The sequence below is a fragment of the Nestor notabilis genome, unplaced genomic scaffold, assembly GCF_000696875.1.
Source record: "Nestor notabilis isolate BGI_N333 unplaced genomic scaffold, ASM69687v1 scaffold11500, whole genome shotgun sequence".
NCBI classification, from domain to species: Eukaryota; Metazoa; Chordata; class Aves; order Psittaciformes; family Psittacidae; genus Nestor; species Nestor notabilis.
This window is the reverse complement of record NW_009909718.1, coordinates 8,545-29,629: the sequence shown is the minus strand read 5'-3', so window position 1 is coordinate 29,629 and position 21,085 is coordinate 8,545. Positions and strand designations below refer to the sequence as shown.

Sequence of the window (21,085 nt, the reverse complement as noted above, 5' to 3'; positions counted from 1 at the left end):
TTGGATGTATAAAAGGAAATATGGTTCTTCCCTACACTTCTGGGAGAAACGTCATAAGTTTGAAAGATGAGTTGTGCTACTCTTATCTTATTTGTATTTTAATGTCTTGTAGGAATTTTCCCAGTTTTACATTCTTTAACTGATTTCAGTCTGAGCAGTGCAGTGGAAATACATCAGATTAATTTGTCCATCAGAAACAATTAGCTTAGCTTTGTCAGATATACTGAAATACACCTTAAAATAAGTGGAATTAGTTATTCCACAAACTCGGTGTCTGTAATAGTGTCTCAAAATCATTAAACCCAGCCTCAAGAAAGTGAAAACTTTTCATTTATTATTGGTTAATAATTTATAAGCTTCAGAATAATTTTAGTTATTGATCCATCAGTTTATTAGCTTTTGTGTCTACATTTTGCTAAACTGATAGTACAGTCATTCAGCTGTCTGATTCCCCTTTGTAAAGAATCTAGTTGTAATCATTTGTAAGTATAATCAATACTTCTGCCTTTTCTCAGAAACAGAAATGAAGCTCTGGAAGACAAAGCGTTGTTTAAATGCCAGGTTTTGACTTTGCAAATACTCTTTGTTGATGTTACGTGTTATTGTCATTGGCAGGGAGGCCTGAGAGGATAAATTACTCCCACTGTACTACGACTCCCTTGCTTCTGATGCTCTGGCTGATGTTTCTGTTTTGTGCCAGACATTCTGGATGCTGCTTTTCCTGCTATGTAGCAGTTTAAAACAAACAAAAATCTATCCTGAAACTGAAGGGTCCTGATTTTTTTGTCTTTTATACCCTTGTCAGATCCGTCTGTATTTAGCATAGGAAACTGGGATATTCTTCATGCAGGGGGTGTGTCTGTGGAGATCCCATGAATATATGGGATATAACTGCCTTTGAGTTAATAATGTTATCTCAAAAGCAGCAAGTTGAAGCAAAATAGATCAGATTTCTTCTTTGCGTGACTTAAAAGTGAAAAGAATATTTTGCACTTACAGCAGTTTCAGAAAATAGGAATATGTAATCACTGGGCACTGGTCAACAAAGCTTTAGGGCTTTCTTTTGTGTGCCTTTCAGTTAAGGTAGAGAAACAAGAATAAAAGTATTGTGTAAAGTTGTGATATGGCTGAACTTGATATTGAAGTTTTGGATACTGAAGAAGGAGTTTCTGAATAAGGATCCAAGACCTGTTCTTTTGATCTTCTGATGATGATTCAGAATTGAAAGGTTTCTGACAGTATACATATTGTATTGAACTAGTTCTTAGCTTTGCGTTAAATGCTTGCTGGTTAACATGAGCTCATTACAAACAGGTAGTAGGCACTTTTTTTTAACTTGTACTCTCTTTCAAGAGTTTGGTTGTGGGCTTCACTTTTGTGGGTCCCTCCCTCAATATGAATTACTGTCACCAGCGTCCAAGATTTTTATCTGTTTCTTATCTTACTCTGAATTTTTCTACTTACGTGTGAATTTATACTTCAGATAACATTAATCTTCTGAAATTTGCTTTTAAGCTAACAAGCGTTCTAAGCCTACTTAGTTTTATATCTGTTTTAGCATGTAGGCAAAGCTTGTAATTTTGCTTTTACATTTAATTTTCACATTCTCTCATGAATTATTGCAGTAGCTTGGAAAATGTTTGATTATGCAGAATTAGAGGGTGGATAATTTAAGTGGGCTCACCTCACTTGTCAAGAAAGACGGTCTTGGACCTCCTGCATTTTATCCAGCCTGATTACAACTCAGGATTTGCATTAAGAAATTGGGATTTAAGATTGAGATTTATTTTCTTTTAATTAATGTAGTAGCCTAACTTTTGTTTATTCCCTTAGGTCTGGATATGGAGGAAGGAAAAGAAGGTGGGACATGGCTGGGAATAAGTAAGAAAGGCAAGCTGGCAGCCCTGACAAACTATTTGCAGCCAAAGACTGATAAAAATGCAAAAGGAAGAGGTATGAAGGAGTAGAAATAGAAAAAGAAGGAAGTGGACAAACAAGCCCTGGTGTCCCAGAAAAATAGTGATGATTACAGTATGAATTTTTTTAACACCGCTTTATGGACAAATGAAATGGTTATGTGCAGTAAACAGAAATTGTGAACTGATGAGTTTGAATACCTGTGTGGTATTCAAAGCTTGACTTGGATAATGATTCAAACAAGAAACACAGCACCAACTGTCTTCTCTTGAAAGTAATTCTAATTAACAGTCAGAACAACTAGACAAGCATTGAGCTAGATTTAGATTACAGTAGACTTTTTTTAGATGTATATGTTGTTCAAACACCCAGTGCAGCTTGCATTATGCTGAAGGTTAGCCTGAAATTACTGTAGTCCCTTCTGTACACATTGATAAACTGGAGGAGCAGAAATAATATCCAAAAAACCCTCTTCTGAAAGAGAACATTTTCTAATGTAAAAATAGGTCTGTTTGTAACCGTCACATGGCACTGCTTTGGGAATACATTGCAATGGCAAAACATGTAACACAGAGAAACAAATGAACCCTGTCATTTTGTATTTTGTTTTTGGGTCACATTGGGGAAATGAAGCAAGACAAGAAAGAGCTTGGCAAGATGGGAGGAGAGGAAAGGCACATCCAGTATTGAATAGTTAGTAAATATGAATTCTGTAGAAATTTTGACCAAGAGCTTTTGCCTGGATTCTTCAAAGTAGAAGTCAAGGTCTTAATGTGAATATGATACAATGCTGTAAGACTTCTAAAGGCTGGTTGGTTGGTTGGTTGGTTTGTTGTGGGTTTGTTGTGGGTTTTTTTGGTGGGCACTTCTTCCCCACTATTATACCCTGGTGATAACAGAAATTTTGTGTCTTACTACTTGTTTTACCAAGTCTGTCAGAAAAGTGAATTCATGCATGTAAGTCGCTCTATGTACTTCTCTTTCTTAGGTGCTCTTGTGACAAACTTCTTGACTGGAGATCTGGACAGCTACTCTTACTTGAAGACAGTCTCAATAGAAGGGCATCTTTACAATGGATTTAATTTATTAGCAGCTGACTTGAAGTAAGCCTATAAAACATGACAGATCAAAGAGAGAAAGATAACAGCAATGACTTTCTTAGTACAGAGGTATAGCAGTACAGAAACCTGTCACAAACTGATGCTAGAACTACTCTTTGTTTTGCTAATTGGCATGTAAGGTCCTAATGTTACTCTACTCATAATATTCTTTGTTATATTTTCATCTTTCAAACACTGGAGAGATATCTTCTATTCATTGCTTCCCTCAAAACTTCTTGTGACTGCCTAATACGCCATAGTCAATCTTTACCCTAAAGGCTGTGTGGCTTGTGCTTTGGAGAAAACAAAACCCTGGCTCCATAATTTCTCAGATTTTTTTTCCTCCCTCTGGGAGGATCCACGCTGTGGCAGGATTAGAACAGCTGAGAGCTTTCAAGCCATGATTCCTGTCAGAGTGGCTGTATCATTATCTTTGCTGAAACATTAAAAAGAATCAGCACATAAACAAATATGTTAACTTCTTTAAGTTCCTGTAGCTGCAGAAAGGACCTTAGATACTTCATTATAGTCAATGTGGTTGGCACAGTCCTTTCCACTGCATATGCATGTGCTCACACATACATATGCTGATTTTTCTTTGCATTATGCCTAATTCAGAAGAATGGAAATCCAGGCCTAAGTCATCTCCAGACTGTCTATCAGTGCTCAGTTAGATGCATGTTTCTTGACCATAAGCAGGTATAAAGTGCGAAGAGCACGCTAATGCTTTGGTACATTTGCTGCAGAAGCATTAATTTTGGTAGACAACCTGATGGTGCAGGGCCTTCACCCATTCACCTTTTCTGTGTGCTGCTGGGAAACCACGTATGCTTAAGGCAGAAGGTCACAGCATATACTGTTTTCAGTGAAAGTAATTTCTAGGACCCAGTCACTGACTGGCCTGTGTTTACATTTTCCACTTTCTGTATTAGACCAACTTCAACTGGTGGCTTAAATTCCCAGTCATTTCATCATTTCAGTCCCACTTTCCTGCAAGTGTTTTGTCTCTTTTTAAGGCAGTCCTTGTATTTCAAGTTCTGCCAGGCTATTCGTTTTCATTTTTTTAATTTGCCATGTTATGATAGGAAAGTGAAATGAAACTCTCAGAGGTGATAAAAGTCTAAAAGGATGAATACAGAAGGGCAAATATGTGCTGCCTCTAAAGACACCAGGAGTGCATTTCTACTTGGTGTGCCTGCTTAGAAGTAAGCATATATGTTGTATTTCCAGAAGTTTAATCCAGAAGCAGATTAGGCAATACAGGGTTTGCTGCTTTTCTGTTGTTTTTACTCTCTGCTTTACAAAGTTCATTATCCCACCAGAGACTTCCCAATTTTCTTCTGTTGCTTATGTTGTTTTTTACCATGGCCAGAGGATTTGACTCTTTGCGCTCTCTGCTGCGTGTTACTAGCCTTCCTAAAATGGAAGGCTGTCCGTAACTGAAAAGATAACAGAAGAAACAGTCTTACTATATTTTCAAGCAAACTTGATATTCAAAGTGTGACCTAGCAAGCAGTAAGTTTGAGTTTCTTTGTTCTAATTTAGGTAAATAGAATAGTCATAATGGCTGCGAGTATAATGTTATTAGAACAGATTCAATGGACATTATTTGTTAAGGCAATTATTCATGTGTTGCTTCTTTTTGTTTATTCCTTCATGCAGGGCTGATAGGGAATTGTATGCTCAGTTGAATAGTCTTTCTGTGGTGATGTAGGTCATAATTCCTTGTTGAGTATCACTCTGAAAGCTGTATATGTTGATTAACTTCTCCATTTTGACACATCCTTAGCCTTGGATACTCTGATGAAATGGAATTCTTGCCAAGCTAATGATGCAGAGCAATTTCTATAAGAGATGTGAACTTGTCATTTTAGGAAATTAGAAGTACTCCTGTGAGAAATGTAGTATATAAATGGAAGCTACACTCTGTGTAAATAGAAAATGTTATTGTGGTGGATGCTATTTTGTTGGACCATGTTGCTGTTCAAAGTAAAGATTGAAGACTGTTCTTAACATGTATTAACAAACAGTGATTGGCTCTGTTAGAGTGGTGTAAAATGGAGAAGAAACTCAAATTGAAAGTGTAAATGAAGCACTGTTGGGGAGGAGTATATCTGAGCACATGATATTGATGGCTGTAAGCAGCACATTGAGATTTACAATGTTTGTGTTTTCAGGTACACATTTCAGGAAGAGAAATTTGTATCTTCTCTCTGTTATGATGATGACAGTGTGCTAAATGATACAGGTGCAATGATGTGAGGAGTGCTGGAAACAACCATATGGGCTGTAAAATCTCGTTCATTTCCACACTTTGGTGTGACTCTTATTTTAAATGTGCATGGGTTTTGGCACTTTTAGTGTGATCTGCTTGCTTTGTGGCATCTCCTGATGTCAATTTTAACACTATTCATTTCTGGTTTTAATAAGAATACTGTATTGAAAAAATGCTCAGTCCTTTTCATTTTCTAATCTTTTCAGTTTAGCATCTTGCTATACCTGCTGAGTACAAGAGTCATGAATACTTATCCCATTATACTAAATGTAGTTTTATGTTGAATGTATGGCATATGGCAAACTCTATTTGGAGTCTTGTGTGGCTGCAGAATTAGCTGTTAAGAAGGCAGTGTTGCTACTCCTTCAATTTTGACTGTCAGTAGGTCTTATTAGAGAGGAACAAGATTATTGGAGGCTGGACTGGTCTCTTAAAAAATGTCTGCTTAAGATTCAGAGCAGTTTTCCTTCTTTCTCTCTTTGTGATAATATCTGAAGTAATAGTGAGCTGCTTTTGTCAATGACTGGGACAGGATTTCTCTTGGGGAAACCTGTGTTTATGTCCAAGAAATCTAGTTGCTGCAGTTGTTCAGACTGTCACAGGTATCTCAGTACTTGCATTAAGGTTGTCATGGCAGCATGTTGCTTGTGTTCTATATGGCCAAGTATGTGATACAGACTGCCCTGAAAGACAAACTGAAGTGGCAGCTTCTTGCACTCTCCCAGTGAGTTTAGGGTCTCTGACAAGCTGCCAGTTAAAGCCCATACTGTTTATGTGCAGTAAGATCCCTGTGTAATAGGAGTGAATCACTTTCTCCATGAGGAATAGATGAATTGTCCCTAACAAAACTAGTTGAAGGAGGTGCAGAAAAAGGCCTTTCATGTAAGCTTTGCTGCACTCCGTTGTGACAGGCAGTTTTCAGTCCCTCCAGGGGAAATGTAGTAAACTGTATGATTACCTGTACTGACTGATTTGGTAAGGTATTGAAAATGGAGATTACATACTAGAACTTATTCTTCATGTTCTGATCTGGAGAGAAAAAGTTTGGTTAATAATAGGTTTTAGGACTGAGTTCCAGTTGAAACTGCAGATCCTGCAAAACAATGGGGTTGGAATGTGTGTATGGTGAGGGGAATAGATACGTAAAAATACAATATGTAATACATGTTTTAAAGTGTTTTTATATATATATATATATATATGTAAATCATGAGACACTATATGTATTTTTTTCTTTTTTAATATGGAAATCTACAGTAGGTTAGTTATGTAGCAGCATCATTGAGGTAAAAGCAAGCTGAAGAAAGTGTTTGGGAGTTAACTGAATGATTCATAGTGCAGGGCCTCATAAGATTACAATACCTGAACAGTGTGACCAGGTTTTAGAAACATGGGCTGTCTCATTCAGTATCATTATCAAGACAAGGTTGTGTAGAAGGGATTTGGTTGCTCTCGAGAGATGAGGATCCTTACCAGTTAAAAGTGAGATAGGGTGAGGCTGCTGGTGTGGAAAGAATGTAGATGGGCAAGTCATGATTGTAAGCTCACTTACATTTCTGCTCTCATGCATTGTCTGCCCTAATACCACCTTCTATGGTGCATCAGTCTTGTTGCTTGTGACTTCCTCATGCAGCTGAGGTGTCCAGGTACTTCTCTAATGTGTTCCATACTACCATCTTTGAAGTATTTTTGCGCAGATCCTCAGTCATTTGCAAGTCTAATGAGATGGACAGTCCAATGTCAACAGAAGGAAAAAGGCTTCTGAGAAACTTCTTTATTTTATCTCTTCCCTTTGGTGCCAGCTTCTGCCTGGCTCAAAAAATTAGGACACCACCAAAGAAATGTTTAGACCCTGACAACAAAAATCAGAGTACTGCTTTTATTTGATGGTAGGTGGTATATGTACAAAAATGTTTGGGCTTCATAGTTGGTGGTTTGGTGTTTGCTTGTTTGTTTTAGCTTCAGAACAGAAGGAGTTTTCTGATTATCTCAGGAACACTGAAGAGAAGAGAATCTGTGAATCATACTGCTCAGTTGAAACTACTGGTTGGCATTTCAAGCTGCCAATTTCATCTTCTGTCCTTGCACAAAAAATATATGCACAAGTTATTCATAAAACAATCCAATGTCCTTGTTTGTAAAACATTCATCCTCTTAGAAGATCAGAGCTCAGTGCCCAGGGGAGTGATCCCTTGGTGATAACCACACCCTGTGGAGCTTTACTGCCTCATTACTTTTCTTCTTTTCCTTTCAGTCTGTATTTTTACTGAACATAACTCAGAGCCACCTTGAAGTTGAAGCAAGGCAGGGGTGCAGAAGAACATTGCTTTTATTTTGTCAGCATTAGGAAGTAATTGTGGCAAACCCTGTGTGGCTTCCCTGTTGCTGCGAAGCATCTGTTACTACTACTAAGGAGATTTATACTCCTTAGAATATTTCCTAGAACTTTTATTATTGCTTAGATTTTTTTGGAGATAATTATGTATTTAGGAGCATAATATTTATGTAGGTTTAGTTTCTTCTCTGTCTGCTGTCAGCTATGGCTGGGATTTTAAAAAGAGTCTACTGGGTCCTATTGTCATCACTTTAATTATGCCTTCATTCCTTCTTCAGTGAATTTGGTACCTATACTTGTGAAGCTGGGAGGAAAGGGAATCTGAGCCCAAGCCAAGATTTTGAGGCTATTGCTGTGATCAAGCTTCAGTAATTTTTTCATCTTGGCTTCTGCCTTGATGTTGAGTACTGAGTATCTGCAAACAGTAGGAAGAGAGAAGGTGGAGCCAAATGCTGGAAGAAAGAGTAGCTGACTGGCACAGTGAACTAAATTTTGGAAGTACTTTATTTCAGAAGTCTCTTGGAAAGCTTTAGTCTTTTGACAGAAGACAGCAGCAGTGTTGCAGTGGAGGTAAGTACAGGTAATGGAAAACACACATCTGGAGGAATGTGGAATGTAGAAATAAGATACAGATGTCCTGAATTAGAGACCCTGCTGTTTGTATGTATTCCCCATCTTTTTGTTCAACTCCAGGTGAGCTTGTTAGTGAATTTGTCAGTCACAAGCATCTCAGCACAGATGCTAGATAATACTCTTTAACATAAAAAGCAGTTGTTAAAGGAAGCCAGTAGTGCCTACTTATTCAGCCTGTGGTCTCGTTTATGACAGAACTTACAGCTGTGTTCAAGGGCTTGCTTGGGCCATTTGTCCACCTTTCTATTTAAAACTCCATCTTTTCAGACCTCAGGTGATAACAATTGCTCTTTTCTCTTCTCTTTGTAGACCTTCTACAGCAGATACAGCTTCAACAATTTGAAAAGATGTTTAATGCACCAGTAAAATAGTCTGTGTAATTACTGGTGTCTTAACTGAAAAAACCTTAAACTGTAATGACCTTAATGATTTTGCTTTATTTGTTTAAATATATGTTGTGGTTTAACCACATGGCTTAAACCATGTTAGTATATTACAAGCAATTTATGTATTCTAATTGCTATGGTAGTATTAATTTTCCTAATGATGCAAGTGTTTTAAAACAGGCCATTAGAAGCCAACTTGTTTTCCCCTGTTTTCTTAACTTTGGTTTGTTTTCCCTGTGCTTAGTCACTGTCTGTATTGTATGAACTCCAATTGTATTTTATTTATGGATTATATATTTCAAAGTACTACTTCTTGCTTTTGAGATACAACACAAATAGTTTGATCCATGAAACACACTGTTCAGCAGCTTCAGGTGACCTAAGATACTTTACTCGCACATTGCTTTTTCTTTGCCCCTGTTCACGGAAAGTGCAGTGTCCCACTGTACACTGAGTGTATAACTTCTTGTATCCTGGCATGTGACTGAGACCAAGAAGTCAGACTGCTCTATTAATGACAGTGCAGCTCAATGCTGTCTTTTGTAGCTGCCGAGGGATTCAATCCTTTGAACTGTTGATCCTTTGAACTCTCTTCTTTTTCTGTTCCTGTAAGGTCCCAGGCATCTCAGGTATGTAGCTTAGTATTTACAGCCAAATAAAGTATGGCTTAATTTCTCTGGCTATCTAAAGGTGTTTTTTCTTTCTCCTTGAAAAACTGACAGAATCCAGTGAAGGGAAGAGTGAGTGTATGGGAGTCTTACATTTGAAGGTTTAGACAATAACAGCATCCATCTAGCTTAAAGGTAAAATATCTTGGTGATGTCCTTGATGACTGAAGGAGCTAGTGATAGGAAAAAGAGTCCAAGACTTCTTATTGCATATGGTGTGACTATAAAAATGGCTTCAGAAATAGAAGTTTCGCTCATTTTTCTCATACAAATATTTCTGCAGACACATATACTAGCAAGAAAGTTTGCTCAACCAGCATAACAGGTGAATATTTCATTAGATTTTTCTTACTCTTCCAGTAATTTATTTCTAATACTTAAGCTTATTCAACTAAGAAGATGTTACCCATCTGGTAAAAACAGCTTTTGTTTCGATTGCTGTTTTTACCTGCTTGAGAACAAACTATACCTTTTATTCTATGTAAATTCTAATACAGAACTTGTTTGTATCTGAAGGGGTCTCAAGAAATAGAAGGGAAGTTCAGGTTGTTGCTAACAGAATTCTTTTTCAATTCCACCCATACTTTTCAGCAGCACTTTCTCATGTTCATTAAAAATGCTTTATTTCTCTGCCTTAGTGTGTTTAAAGATAATGATTTAAAGAACCCTTTTGTGTCTCATTAAGAAAATACAACAGTTTTAACAGATTTCATAAATGGGTCACATACAGAAGTTAATGTGTGGTAGTGGAACAGAAATTTGTATCTTGAGACATTAAGGAAAGAAAATTGTGGTCATATCTTGTGTTTTCCTTCTACTTTATTTCAGCAGCTTTTGAAATGGACTATCTAGGTATGCCCAATGCAAGTACTCCATATGGGGTAAGAAACAAATGGCCTTTTCACTAATGTGCCTTTTATTAATTGATGGATAAGAATATTTTACTGAATCACAGATAATACATTTCCGTGAGAGCTCTAGCAGAGACTAGTAGAAAGCTTTAGTGCATAAGAATTAGGGCAGGAAAGGAGCAATTGGTATTCAGTGCCCTGCGGAAGCTAAAGCATGATTCTGATGTGGGTAGTCATCCCTGGATATTGGGGTGGTCAGTGAGGAGTCTTGAGATCAGCATAAGGTAAATGTGAACAAGGATCTTAATATTGAAAATAAAACAAAGATAAGGAAAATAAATGTCTTTTAAGCCACTGGAGGAAAGTTCAGAAAATGTCACATCTCTTTTAACAGTACGTAAATTACAAGTTGAATAACTGAGAGCTTTTTATGATATTTAACAATAAAAGCATCAAAACAATATAAATACCACTTGCTATAATTACTGCCTTTGAACTATACTTGAAGACTTGGGACATATTTCTGTAAGGCGCCAGAAAAGTCTCAAGTGTTTGGGAGGGGCAGAGTGGTGCACAGAGGAGGAAACACAGTTGTATTTTGGCTTTATGTGGGGTTTTTTATTCCTCCTCTTGCCTCTTCTGACTTGTATAATTAAGTTAATATTTCCCTCTTCATTTGGCTGTCTTGCAAAGGATGCTATGGAACATCTTTCAGAATGGCTTTTTAAGAAGAATATAAACTGCTAAATCAAGGCTGTTTTGCTTGTTATTAAGGTTTGAGTAGCGGATGCTAAACTTATGCAGAGCAATTTAACTTCTAGTATGTTGTTAATGAGATTGTATTGTATATGCTCTTATTGGCATCGAGGCACAGATATGTGGCTTTATCTTAGGAAAAAATGAGCTGGAAATGGCTTCTCTACTATGTTATGGTTTATGCTATTCAATCCAAATTCAATCTTAACTGCAAGTTTTGTGTCTGGGTTTGTTTTTTTGAGGGAGGTGTTGTTTGTTTTTCATTCAAAAAGCCTATCTACTAAGGAGCTAGAGCTTGGAGGGCATTAAAAGCTGAACTACAAGCAGAATGTATTTGTTGGTAACTTGAACAGTACTCTTTTCCACTGTGGATGAGTAAATCACTAGAGGGAAATATATGATTTCAAGGCTGTGTCTTGGCAAATTTATTTAAAAAGCCCACCCAAACCCCACCAACTGGTAGCAATCTGAGGAGTCACTGTTTCATGTCAGCTGATGGGATTGAGGGATGTTGAGAGTGAGCCATCTAATGGCAACCCCTTCCCCATGCTCCATTTCCCACAAGCACACAAAGTTTATTGACTTTCTTGATTTTTTTTTTTTTTCCTTATCAGTTGATTTGTATTTGTGTTGTCAGTATCAGTGCAACAGCTTAAAAATCTATGCAATTCAGATATGCTGATTTCACCTCTGCCAAGTGAGAGTTACTCCCAGTGTTGGAAGCTGTCTTTGAATGTCATTTGAGATCCTCCTCCCTGTTACACTGTGCGTGAGAGAGAGTGACTGTTGAAACCAGTACCTGCCATTAGAGAGGGAGGTTACAAACAGTAAAGTTATCTGACAACAGCCTGAAAATGCATATCTGTCACTTCAGGGACCCAGAAATGCCTTATGACACTGCCATAAGTGGGCCTTAAAATGTGCTTCTGCCGGGTAAAATGGCCCAGAGTAGTCAGGCTCTTAAAATGTGGTAGTGATTCAAAAGAGTTGATGGGAAAAAGTTACTTGCTGTGATGACATCCTTTTGTTTTAACATGCCTCCTTTCCCCAGGTAACTAATCTCCAGTTATTCAAAACTGTACAGGTGTCATTAGGCCTGGCTACTTTCCATTCAGCAGTTGTGGGATTTTACTGAATTTTATTAGAGTTATGATTAAATATGATAATGTAATCTTTGACAGTGATACAGGTAATGCAGTATTTTGTGAGGAGGAGAGTAATGTAACTCATCAATCTCAGGGCTGTGGTATCATAGGCGTAGCAGTGGGAGAAGCATCTTGCTGTTTGACAATTGTGTTAAATTAAAGCGTAATCAAATATAGAAGTTGATGGTTTTTCAAGGAGAAATTCTTATTTATATTTTTCAGTACCACCAAAGGAGATGTAATTTGCTACTATGGAAACAAAGGAGAACCAGAACCTGTTTTCCTAAATGCTGGTAGGTTTTCTTCAGAAAAGTCTGAATACTACCTTTTGTCATTTTAAAGGACTCAGAATGTAGCTGTATTGCTCTAGTAATCCAGCTATTGAAGCACTGTCCTCACTCACTTTTTCTTTGCATTCTTAAAAAAATACAATTCTTAAATTCATTTAAGTGTTTACTAATAAATTACAGTAAAGAATAAATAGTTTGTTAAAAGCTTCTATTCATGGCAGTGAACACAGAGTTAGTGGGATGCTCCTTAGGTAACTCTGAAGGACAGATGTCTGCTTTGAGGAATGGAATTTTCAAAGGTTCAGGGATTTGACTCAGAATCTCCTTACCCAGTAGAGTGAAGGGCATATTGTGCCTATACTCCCTTAGGAACAGAGTTGGCTTAATTTTAGTTTATTTTTAATCTGTTTTATCAGGTGTATATTCAAAATTCAGTCCTATGCTAGCAACTAGATAGAGCAGTACTCCAGAATTCATTACCAAAAAGCCAATTTAAATGGACAAGGGGGACACAGAAGGCTCTGAGCAGCATAGTTGGCTAATAAAAGTTAATGACAGTGGCTTATTTTGCCTGCTTAGGTTAATGGCCAACATGTTGCTGCCAGTAGGCAAATAGCTACTGTTGCAATCACAGCATAAATTCTTGGAAATAGCTGTTAGATTTTGTACAGCTACAGGCACAAAACAGGTTTTAGTACAAATACTTAAAAAAAACACCCTGGCTGCTTGTTCTGATTGGAAACTGCATCACAGATTTTAGGTATCTGTAGACTGTAGCAGAAGTAGTTCTGGTTTCCATGCCTCAACAACTAACTCCTTTTCTGTGTACATGGCTGCCTTTAGGGAGAGATGAGGTTTAATCTTTGTGCTTAGTTGTTGGGATTGTGTTGAGAATGTAGGGTACTTCTAAAGAGAAGGCTTCTTCTTGATACCTAATTTTGCTTTGCAGTGGTTTTCAAGGGTAAAATCAGAGGCCAAAATAAGTTGATTAATGTAGCTAACCTGGAAAAGACTAGAGTGCAAAAAATATGTATAGTTCTGTTACACCTTTTGGCAAACCAGAGGTTAAAAGTAACTCCTGCAAATATGGATTAGAGTGAAACTCAAACAAAGTACTGAACATTAGCACAGAAAAGTGCCTAAGCATAGCCTAGTGCAAGACATGCCTGCTGTAGTCTCCGGTTTAGGAAAGTGTTTTATAGCTTACCTGCAGGAAAAGATTAGCTGGGGAATCACCTGAACTTTAATAAAACTTGTGAAATGTGTAATGACAACTGCAAATCACCAGAATACCCGCTGCAATTACACTGATCTCCCCCCACCACCACCTTCTTGAACATTATTTAGTAAGCATGTAGATCCTGTGCTGCTAGAAGTGCTCCACAGGGATTGGTCTGTGAACAGTTGGTTGTTACTGTTTTTATATTATGTTATAGGAATATATGGATTGAGTAATTCTCTGTTGGATACACCATGGAAGAAACTTGAATATGGGAAGCAGCTTTTCACAGATGTGGTCAAGAGAAGTCAAGACCTTACCAAAGAAGAATTGGTGCAGGAGCTTCTCACAGTGATGAATAATCAACAGTCGTAAGGACATGATGATTATGACCATTTTAAAAGTTGCATCTAGAAACTATTTTGACAGAAAATAAACTTTAGTCTTAATTTAATCGACTAAAGCTGGGTAATGAAGGGTAAAAGTAGGGTTCTTCGTCTCCACAGAGACTTTCAACAATATTGATTTTTAAGCAGCAGGCACAGTAAACATTATTACTGCAGTCTTGGTACTCATAGACTGTACACTGATTTCTCTGTGCCCTTTTCTTTTAAAAACTACACTTCTCTTAGTAAGGGTAGTAAGTGCAAAACAAGGGATTTGTAAGTTGCTTGTAAGCTTTGTGGAGGATCTCTGCAGGGTAAGATTCTGTTTGTTACTGCACACAGGGTGAACATTTGTTTACATGAGCAGGTTTGTGTTAGTAGCTGCTAGCTACTCTCTGTTACTACCCAGAGTGTAGACAGAGGGTGGAAAAGCAAGCTATTTTCAAAGTAGAACCATCTGCCTTCCCCAAAAGTGCAATTGTTTTAGGCTAAATGGGGGAAGGAGTTGAGGGTGTATTTGCACAGTTCCGCTGTAGGCCTCTGGTCCAGGAAGTTCCCAAGAGATGAGTTTGAGTACGTAAGGTTCCTGCACTCATGACTTGCTACACAGGGAACCATAAGCTAGATGTTTAGAAGTAAAGGAAACTTACACCATTTCAGTGTCCAGACATGGAGTAGGGTAAAGGAGGTGCTGCAGTCTATATTCATACCATTGATCACCATCCAGTATCTTTCATGTTTTGCCTGATTTTTACCTGTCTAGGGGTTGTTGAAGCAAAGCTGTTTCTGGTATATAGGTCCAGTTTCCTACCTTTATCAGTCAATTTTAATGCCAATATTAATGTTTGTGGCATTTTTCAGTGGTTCAGAGTAGATGTTTACTTAAGAATTGGACATCTGAGCAGTGAGTAGCAATTGGGAAGTCTACTAAGCCAACTTAATTACTTTTTAATCTGATACCAGATGAAGGGATTTCTCATAAAAAAATGTTACACTTTACCTTTTACTAGTAAAAAGACAAAGGTATAAGATACATTACAGTCCAAGTGATCATAATGTTCAGTAATTCAGTATGATCTCATCTGAAATAATCTGACTATAAAATGGAAATACTTACTTACAAAAAGTAATATTCAAAATTAGGTTTGTAATATTTCCAAAGCACACTTCATATTTGTTATGAAAAGATAATTTCATCTTGAATACATGGATATGCACTAGCTTTGAAGTTTCTTAAAGTATCTTACTGCATATTACTTTATGATCACTTTGTGTATGTACAGGAATTAAGTGGTTTACTCTTAGAATTCCCTTCTTTCTTTCTGGATACAGGACTTTGTCCTTTATCCCCTCTCTTCTGCTTTAGTCCCACCTATGACTGATCTCAGGGATGTACTGCACTCTTTCAGTCTCTTTAAAACTGCTTAGGGTCATTAAGCTGGAAAGCCAGTTGTGCAGAGTATACAAGAGCTGCCAGTGGTGCAGTACGAGACACAGGCTTGATGGGTCTCAGGGGCTGAAGTGTCCTGCTGTGTGCCCTCTCTGTTACATCATGGTATGCTCCAGCCCTATGCCCAACACAGGCATCAGAAGAGCTTAGTTGCTCTGTTCACACCTATTCTTGCTTTTCTCTGAAACACCCAGAAGTCCTCTTCTCCAACACAGCAACAATGAAAATGATCCCAGTTAGAGGTAAAGGTCGGTTAGAGTATAACAAATTGCACAGTCTCCACTACAGGTCTGAAAATGAGGTTGAATTATCAGTCTGTTCTGTTCTGCCTTTTTTTCCCAACATTCACTGTACAGTTGATAGGCTGCTGAATTATTACAATATTATAGGTACAATTATAGATGGGCCTGTTCTAGAAGGCAGAAATAGGATTATTTCTTAGAAGATGGAAGAAACTTAAAAACCAAACACACAAACCTGCTGCTAAATTGATAGATTTGATAAATAACATTGGAATCTTTACTGAAATAGGAAGCTGTAGTCATGGCTAGCATTTGAGAACATGCTCTGGTGACGTGAATGGAAAGCCAGGGATGTAGGGTTGTTGCAGTAACCTTTGTGACCTTAGCATCTCTTCTGTGGGGTGCTGATACGTGTCTAATTACAATAAACAAAGATTGACATGCTTTATAATAAAATTATGTTTCTAAACATCTTTCAAGCTTGGACAGGAAAATGTGTATCAAGAAATTCAGGTGGCTGCAAGCTCACCTTGTCACCTGATGCATCTTCACAAATTTTATTTTGGGGATTGTCCTGGGTGTTTCCCAGGTATTCCAGATAAGATCAAAGGAAGCAGAGAGGTCTTTCTTCAACACAAAAAGAATTCCAAGTCTAACTGGAAAAATGCTCATTCATGTGATTTGATTCAGGCATCAAATTACTTGGTCATTAATGTTTTAATTTAAACTAAAATACCAGAAAGGCAGACAAAGAATAACAAGGAAAGTGAAAAAATTGTCAAGATATGAAAAATATTTCTTAAAGTGAGACAAAAGTTCAAAAGCTTGAAAGAATCTCTTTGGGGAAAGAGCTAAACAAGCTGGTTTATCTTGGTTTTCCTCATACTTTAGGTTTGAACACCATTCACGCTGTTGTACTTTTTGAAAAGTGATTGGTATTTATCAACCACTCAGTCAACACAGCTTGCTTCTAGAGGGATGAATGTGTTGATATTGGAAAATTCAGTATTCATATCTTTTTATTACTTCTTTTTTCAGTCAATTACCAGACCCTGCAATTGAAGAGCAAGGGAAGGATTACATACGTCCTGTACTGAATGAGTATGCAGCTATTTGTGTTCGTTGCCCAGGTTATGGAACAAGGTAAGAAACTTCATTTTTGGAAATAAATGTGTACTGGATCAAAGTGTATCTCTGATCAAAATTATACTGCCAGAAGTTTTAATTCTATAGTGATTGCTTTAAACTTATTTAGATATTAATCAAGTATAACTCAATGAACTATTTCCTTGGTCAGTATTTTGGTGTATTAGATTTACTAGTGATGAGCATTTTAAGCACACGTGGTTCAACTCTGGTGGAGAGTGTGACATAGCTTTGGTTTTTGAAGGCAAGATAATACAGTTACCCAGTGTAGTAGCAGATCTGACCACCTCTAATTTTGATCTTACCAGAGATACTGCAGAATTAGAATCATAGAATAGTTAGGGTTGGAAAGGACCTTAAGATCATCTAGTTCCAACCCCCCGCCATAAGCAGCTACACCACACACTAAACTATGTCGCCCAAGGCTCTGTCCAGTCTGGCCTTGAACACCTCCAGGGTTGGAGCATTCACAACTTCCTTGGGCAGCCTATTCCAGTGCCTCACCACCCTCACTGTGAAGAACTTCTTCCTTATATCTAACCTAAACTTCCCCTGTTTAAGTTTAAAGCCATTACCCCTTGTCCTACCACTAGAGTCCCTAATGAAGAGTCCCTCCCCAGCATCCTTATAGGCCCCGTGCAGATACTGGAAGGCTGCTATGAGGTCTCCACGCAGTCTTCTCTTCTCCAGGCTGAACAGCCCCAACCTTCTCAGCCTGTCTTCATAAGGGTGCTCCAGTCCTCTTATCATCCTCGTGGCCCTCCTCTGGACTTGCTCCAGCAGCTCCATGTCCTTTTTATGTTGAGGACACCAGAACTGTACACAATACTCCAAGTGAGGTCTCACGAGAGCAGAGTAGAGGGGCAGGATCACCTCCTTTGACCTGCTGGTCATGCTTCTTTTGGTGCAGCCCAGGATACGGTTGGCAAACACATTTCTTTTTCAAGAATGAGAATAGTATCATCTGCATAGCTAAGTGAGAGGTTTCTTTAGGCATGTCATCGTAATACATAGCTGTCGTTTTCATACATTAAAAACCTATTACTCTTGTTCAAAAGAACATGTATTTCCACTTTCCCTTAACTGATACTGCTGGTTTTACTGAGATATTCTTACTTTCTGCTCAGACTGTTCTTCTAAAGCAGCAAGAATAGAATAATGCAATCAATATTGCATTTAATCTTTGATGGGACAAAATTATAGGTGAACCCTGTTGCTGCTGGGAGGGAATTCCTACTTTAAAAGTCTGCCAACAATTTTGTCAGATTGGTCTCTCTGGCATAATCAGCCATAGTATTTCCTCTGCAGAGATGTAAATTGCTAAGCAGAGAACACTCCCTTCTGTAAGTATTTTAAGTTAGTATACTGAGAAAGAAACCACTGCCAAAACTGAGTATCTCTATAAAATGTATTCAAAGAACATTTTAAATATAGATAATGATGACTTAAAACAGTAAAGCAGCATCTTCCTCCCTTTGCTTCACAGGTTGCAGTCTAGCTATTTCAAAGGAAACAAGGATAACTCAGTAGAAATGCTGACCTCTTACTGGTGAATTAACACTACATTTCAAGTCTTCCCTGCTACTGTAATTGTATGCTCATACTTACCATTCCCTTAGCAACATGGCTTAGTGAATAGAGGCTGTTAATTAGGCCTCATAACATTCTTCTGAGGAAATGAAGCACTGTTTTACATGAGTGAACAACTGTGAAATGACTTGGAGAAAGCCACCACATCAGGATGGTGGAAAATTCCTACTTTTGTCAGTCATCTCTGTCTGGCAGGGTACCGCAGTGTCCATACAGAAGCAACAGCTCACACATGACAGCGTGGCATAGATGCAGGAATGGAATCTGCTTTTCATGAAAACAAATGTCTTCTTTGGAAGGTTCCTACAGAGAGAAAAGTTTCTCTGTGATCATGTGTCAGTGTCCTGTGATAATAATTAATGATGTTTAAATATTAATGGACAATGGATTTGAAAGGAAGGAATGAAAGAGTACCACTGATATGAATAGCCCGTCAGGGTATATGTAGGCTGTGAAGAAAAGCTTGGGTTTATGCTAATTCTGAATGGAACACTTGACACTAAAAAAAGTTTAACCTTTTATCATACTTTCTAAATGAGCAGCTTTGTGTCAGCTGCTTCAAGTGCAGTAGGGAATTGGAGCAGTGGAGTGACAGAAGAAGGGACTGAAAATGCCTGTTTGAACTTGCCTGGATGATTTGTGCCCTGCTAGTGTTGTGGTGATGTGGTTAAGGGAAAAAATGAGCTAAAACCTTTGGGGCTGAGAGCTGGGACTCTACAAATGTGTATCAGAGACACAAGACTTAACCTCCTACCCTTCTGTTGTTTCAGGACTAACACAGTCCTTCTCATTGATTCTGAAGGATGGGTTACTTTCACAGAGTGCAACATGATCAATGTAGAAGACAACCAGTGGAAAACAAGCACCTATGAATTCAAACTGTACACTTAACTTTCCATTTCAATGGTCTGTAATGACAGCAATGAGAGAACAAGCCATTAAGCACTAGTAAGTGTTTTATGCTGGCCTCCAGAAGCTAAAAATAGCAAGGAAATGAAAGGTTTAAATAAATTGGTAGCATACCCTATCAAGGCGCACAAATCCTTTGGATAAAACCTAAAGAAACTGTTTTGACATTAAGCAGCAATTTGCCATCTGAAATAATTTTTTCAATATCACTCTGCCCCCAGAGCAAGGCCATCTCTGCCCAGGATGGAGTCACTGATTTTTGTGGGTGTTTTGGTTTTAGTTTTTGGGACGTTTTAAGTATATTCTTAAACAGCTTTTCAGTTCTGAGGAGGGGAAACATTTGTTGCCTTTATTGTTCTACCTGAAGGTTTTATCAAACGTATGCTTTTAAGATTGTGTAACTGATGCCCATGTGTGCTAAATGAATGTATTTTATCTTTATAGCATTAAATGCTTTAGTAACAAACTGTGCAGCAGTGCCGTGGTGCAATGTTGTGCCTGGGGAGGGCAGAGCAGGGGGTGTTCTTTCCATTTGTTTTCCTAGATAGTACAGCAGTAGAGCTTTCTTCTAAAACCTGATTGAGAGTAGATGGGAGATTTAGTTCAGTCTGATCACTTCTGCTGAAAGAATCATGGGAACAGACTTGCTTATCTTTGAGTGGAATAAAATCATTTGTATTGTGCCATCTTGTTTCCCAATAGTCTAATTAGCAATATCAGTTCTCTTCTTCCCAGCAGACAAGTAGGGAATTCAGCAAACAGAAGCTGAATATGAAGTTTATATATCGGCTGTTTTGTACATGTGCAATTTCGGCTTCGTGTCTTTATTGGTGTAATGTGTTAAAGCCTGGAGTGATTGCTCATAGATTTTATTTTTTTTTTTTAGTAAAAATAGCTATTTGTTGTAAGGTGACATTATTATGGTCTTCTATTGCTGAAAAAGTTGGGTATTAAGATGCACTTCATATGTTCTGACATCTGTGAATTAAAAAGCTATTTAAATGCATGCTTTTTTTCAATTATTCAGTACCAGTGTAGGTGCTAGATTATAGCTAATACCAAGATATTTTAAAACCCTGAGTTACTTTGCTGCCATTGGTGTTCCCTTTTGACTTATTTTGAATGCTGAATATAAAGTTAGTAATGGATCAATGCAGGTTTTTTTCCCTCTACATATACTGAATATATTATTTTTACAAACCTCTGATTAATTATTACAAAGTAGCAAGATTTCTACCACTCTTCACAAAGATGTGCAACTATTCTTCTGTGTTCAAGCTCGTGTGTTTCTGTAATGGAGGCAGCAGTAAATGAGACTTGCAGTTGAGGTGAAGTACTGTGAGAGGCCATTCCCAGATTTCTAATTGCCAGGAGATGCTAAAGCAGCATTTAGTCAATTATTTCCTTTGTATTCGCATATTTAAATAGCTTCTAGATACCAGGACTATTTGCATGGTTAGCCACAGGTTATTGATTCAGTGCTATGTGTAAATGACTTTCTGACCACCTTGATTGCAAGATGATCAATACAGTCTTGTTGGGTTGTACATGGTTTCAAACTTGGATCTTTCCAGCCTTTCTGAGCTGTAGGGAGTGGTTAGCCCTCTTGTATTTATTGATGACTGTTTAAACCATATATTTGTATGGGGAAAAAAAGTTAGTGTAACTCTTAGGTGCAGAGAAATAGCCATAGCTGTGTTCAATTTGAATTTGACAAATGCATATTGAAAGCCAAAACTCTGCTTCAATGGCTCGCCCTTACTGGGAGTTTGCATAGCAAACTTCTT

At 37.8% G+C, this 21,085-nt stretch overlaps 1 protein-coding gene across 1 annotated transcript in view; it reads left to right on the top strand.

The window, feature by feature from the left end:
• The window catches only part of TANGO2 (transport and golgi organization 2 homolog (Drosophila)), a 24,681-nt gene extending 5,205 nt beyond the window's left edge, over positions 1–19,476 (top strand). The window contains exons 3-8 of the mRNA XM_010019728.1: positions 1,834–1,953; positions 2,906–3,020; positions 12,289–12,359; positions 13,793–13,946; positions 16,692–16,796; positions 19,160–19,476. Of these exons, the coding sequence (XP_010018030.1) occupies positions 1,834–1,953; positions 2,906–3,020; positions 12,289–12,359; positions 13,793–13,946; positions 16,692–16,796; positions 19,160–19,280 (686 nt within the window). The 3' untranslated portion in view covers positions 19,281–19,476. The remainder of the gene's footprint in view (positions 1–1,833; positions 1,954–2,905; positions 3,021–12,288; positions 12,360–13,792; positions 13,947–16,691; positions 16,797–19,159) is intronic.
• Positions 19,477–21,085: the final 1,609 nt, after the last annotated feature.